We start from the raw sequence: 4,313 nt of genomic DNA, 5'->3' as shown, positions 1-4,313 counted from the left end.
CCAAGAGGGCCCAACTCTAGCCCAGATCACCGCCACCTCCTAACCGCCGCCGAAGGCGACGGACCCAACGCTACACCTACTCTAGGACGACTGGCGAAGTGCATCAGGCCACGGCCACCGCGACCGTCCCGCCCGACATCCTCAGCATGCGCCCCACTGCCTCCCATGAAGCGCCGCCGCGAAGCCTTCTCCATCCCTTCGTCCTTCGACGGAAGGGAAGCCTTCACCGCCACCGGAGTCGACAAAAGCGACGACCTGAGGGGCGGGGGATGATGGGCGTCCACTGGGGTTGCGAGGTTGGGGCCTCCGCCGCCACTCGGGAGGGGAGCGACAACTGATAGAACAATAGGAACAGAGGAGAGCAGGGCTGAACAACACCTTGCGCCTTATTTTTGGACGTAAATCTGAAAAAAAATTGTACAGCGTTCCCATACTAACTGAGGGAGTACTCTATAGTTATAATAAATCAAAGTCAAGTACTTTCTAGTTGTACTAAATCGGAATCAAAGTCAATTAATAGGAAACGAAGAGTATATCTATATAGGACATGATGTCTCGCTCAACATGAACAGCTTTTTTTTTTGTTCAAAAAAAACATGAACAGCTTTTAAAATGCTCTTTAAGATGAGTTTTAACGTAACTGAATTTATGTTGCGTCTAAAGCTACACTACACTTATAGAAAATCTGAAGTTAATTATGCGTATTGTGTCATTGTTCTGATACTATATATGGAAATAAAGTCTGAGCTATTTCCATGCGACCTTTACTGATGACGAGGACATCCTACAGTGTTGATGCAACCACATCTATTGTTCATCTACAGAAACACACACCAATATATGGTTGACCAATTACAAAAGCACGTGCACCGTGCACGCCTGCTTAACTTCGAAATTGCCTTGCATACAATTTTTGTCCGATCCTATAATCTGTTGGACAACATTGTTGCAGCTTTTTTATCAAAGGGCCAGGCGCTGCATCCAATGGACGTCCGACGCAAAACTGTTGTACACTGTACACATAGAAGAGTTATTTTTGGCCGCAAAATTTAGGAAATATTCGAAAGTCAATTTTTGGCCTGCATCAGATCTCTTGTATAATCTTGTTAGGTTTCCGTTAGTGAAACCGTTTTCATTGTGATTTTACTGTAGAATCATAATTATGACAAAGCCAAGCACCCCGTACAAGCCACTCCATTACACAAATAAAGATCTGGTGCAGGCCAAAAAGTTGACTTTCTGCTCGTGATGATTACTTAAAGAGAAAACAGTAAATACAAAATGCAGCGTCTTTAGCTACCCTATGTTTCAATTAGTCATACCTTTCAAACCATTTCTCCTGAAATTACTGCATCTGGCATGTAATTAGTTTTACGGGAAATTTATGATTAACTAGTTGACATAGATCTTATGTTCGGGAACTGTCCCACTTCCACCAGCATTATCATGAGAACAAAAATATCGCGCTAACCCGACCCGCGTATTGTGGGCACGGAGGCTCGAGAGCACCTCGCGCCACAGAACCACCTTCGCGGGCTGCTGCCTCGGCATGAACGCTAGATCTGGCAGCGCCGATCCCAGCCAGCCCAGCAGCTCCGACCTCAGACCAGCAGAAGAGCCCGCCGTGCCTGCCCCGGCGCCGCGAGACGAAGTCCTTGCTGCCGCCCTCTGCCGCACGGGCTTTGCCAGTTGCAGCCGAGACTGGCGGCTAATGTTTCTGCCGCCCGAGTCGCCCATGTAGGATGACGCGGAGTGCTCTGGTTCTCCCTCTCGACGTTTGTGGTTTCTTGTATTTCCTCATCATCACCAATTTCATACATATATGGATGATATACGCATGGATCTATACGTGTTCAATTTAGCCATAGGGGCTAATACAGGCTAGATATGACTTAATTAGTCGTTTTTAGGTGCGACTTAACTAATCGTTAATGAGGATTGAGGAATTAGAGCGATCTCATCTCTTAATATGTGTTTGAAGGGTGTACGGAGTGCTGCATTAATCCTAGACGTACGCAAACTGTATAACCTTTAGGGGCTGCCGTGGAGTCTCGTACGTGTTTGGCCCGATTTTTTTTCCTTCCTTGAATTGTAGAGCACGTATTTGATCCGGTGTGCCACAAGTTGGGTGACGATCACTATCGCCGCACCGAAAACAGTTTTGGGTTGCTCCTATATATACGTAGGTGTTGTTCGCCTGCTAGTCTGCACTCTGCACAACCATCACTCTCCCGCCATTCCCCGCCCATGAAGTCCACGGTGCCGTACTACGATTTATGCTTATTATGCCTCTTCTTGGCTCTCCTCTTCTATGCCGTCCTACGCGCCGTTTTCAGCAGCGGCACCAAGCATCGCCGCTTGAGGCTGCCTCCCGGCCCGTGGCAGCTGCCGGTCATCGGCAGCCTGCACCACCTGCTGCGGGGGCTCCCGCACCGCACTATCCGCGACCTCTCCCTCCGCCACGGCCCGCTGATGCTGCTCCGGGTGTGCGAGCGCGTGGCCATCGTCGTCTCCTCCGCCGAGGCCGTGAGGGAGATCTACAAGGGCAACGAGGCCCTCTTCTCGGAGCGGCTAAGTAGCCCGGGCATCGACGAGCTCTCCAGGCATGGCCAAGGGGTCATATTTGCGCCATATGGTGATCACTGGCGCCTGCTTCGCCGGATCCTCATGACAGAGCTGCTCAGCGCACGGCGCATTGGGTCATTTCAACGCATCCGTGAGGAGGAGGCGGCCCGCCTTGTATCCTCCGTTCAGGCGAAGTCATCCTCGTCTGGTGGCGGACTCGTGAACGTGGGCGAGCTGCTCGACGAGTTCATGACAGACTCGGCCGTGCGCGCCATCTTCGGTGACAGGCTACCAGACAGAGCCGCGTTCATGAAGATCGTCAAGCAAGGAGTGAGCCTGGCGTCGCTGTTCGACCTCAGGGACCTCTTCCCTTCGTCGCGGCTCGTGCGGCTTCTGCCACGCGGCAGCGGGAAGGCGGAGCGGCACCGTCAAGAGATGTTCAAGCTCATGGATAACATCCTCAAAACTCATCAGGAGAGGAGGGCATCCACAGATGGAGACGATGAACATGACCTGGTCGACGTGTTGTTGAGGATCCAGAAAGAAGGCGACATCCGAGTTTCCCTTACCGACGGAGTCATAAGGGCAGTGCTGATAGTAAGATCCCGATGTCTCTGAAACTCGAACCTTTACCGCTGATTACGCACCATCACATCATGCCACCTTTACTCTGGAACCAAAAGAAGAACGTCCAAGCTGAATAGTTGGTCAAACTTTACATGGTGTGATTTTGACTATATTTTGGCATAGAGGAAATATGTATAAGAAGAAAAACAGAAAAAAATGACCATATTAGTTACACCTTATTTTATTTATGCTCATGAATTATTTCCCCAGGATGTCTTCGGTGCAGCACTCGACACCACATCAACTACTCTGCAATGGGCGATGGCCGAACTGGTGGCAAACCCAATTGTGATGCACAAGGTGCAATTAGAGACACGACGTGTTCTCGCAGGTGAAGCCACAATACAAGAGTCTATGCTAAAGGACATGCACTACCTCAGGGCAACAATCAAGGAGACGTTGCGGCTGCACCCCCCTGCCCCGTTCTTTCCTAGATTGTGCCTGCAAGATTACAAGTTTCATGGATATGATGTGCCACGAGGGGCAATTGTACTCACTAATGTATGGGCGATCTCTAGGGACCCGAAATACTGGGATGAGCCAGAGATGTTCATGCCGGAGAGGTTCGAAGGCAACAACGATGTCGATTTTAGAGGTATGGACTTTGAGTTCACTCCGTTCGGGGTTGGGAGGAGGATATGTCCGGGTATAGGATTTGCCCATGCAAGTATTGAGATAGCTCTGGCTAGCCTTCTTTACCATTTTGATTTGGATCTGCCCAAAGGAGTTGAACCAGGAAAAATGGACATGACAGAGGTGTTTGGAGTCACTCTTAGCAGGAAGGCCAACCTATTTCTGCATCCAATTCCTTATGTTCCTGTGTAGATGCACCTCTAGATGGATAAGATGTGTTAAATCACATGCTCTTAAAACATAGGCATGCGACTTATATATGTATATATTAAGCACTAATATGTAATCTATATCACTATATTGTGTGCTTCCACCGAATATGGTTCAATATATGTATATCCTATATAGAAATATTCATACTACACTCGGATGTAGTTACTCCCACCTGTGTTTCACATAATCTAGGTAGTTTTGGTCATAGCGAATAGTATATACATATAGTATGAAGTATGTAAGAATATTTTGGTATTATATATACCACTTTTTAG

General features: G+C 48.6%; 1 protein-coding gene across 1 annotated transcript; it reads left to right on the top strand.

Annotated features, from left to right (window-relative positions):
* Positions 1-2,247: 2,247 nt before the first annotated feature.
* On the top strand, positions 2,248-4,030 carry LOC124662780 (desmethyl-deoxy-podophyllotoxin synthase-like). The gene is made up of 2 exons (XM_047200575.1): positions 2,248-3,162; positions 3,403-4,030. The coding sequence occupies exons 1-2, from the start codon at positions 2,248-2,250 to the stop codon at positions 4,015-4,017; spliced, it is 1,530 nt and encodes a 509-aa protein (XP_047056531.1). The 3' UTR covers positions 4,018-4,030.
* Positions 4,031-4,313: the final 283 nt, after the last annotated feature.

This window comes from Lolium rigidum, chromosome 6, assembly GCF_022539505.1.
Source record: "Lolium rigidum isolate FL_2022 chromosome 6, APGP_CSIRO_Lrig_0.1, whole genome shotgun sequence".
In the NCBI taxonomy this organism is placed as follows: Eukaryota; Viridiplantae; Streptophyta; class Magnoliopsida; order Poales; family Poaceae; genus Lolium; species Lolium rigidum.
This window is presented reverse-complemented; position numbering and strand designations above follow the sequence as displayed.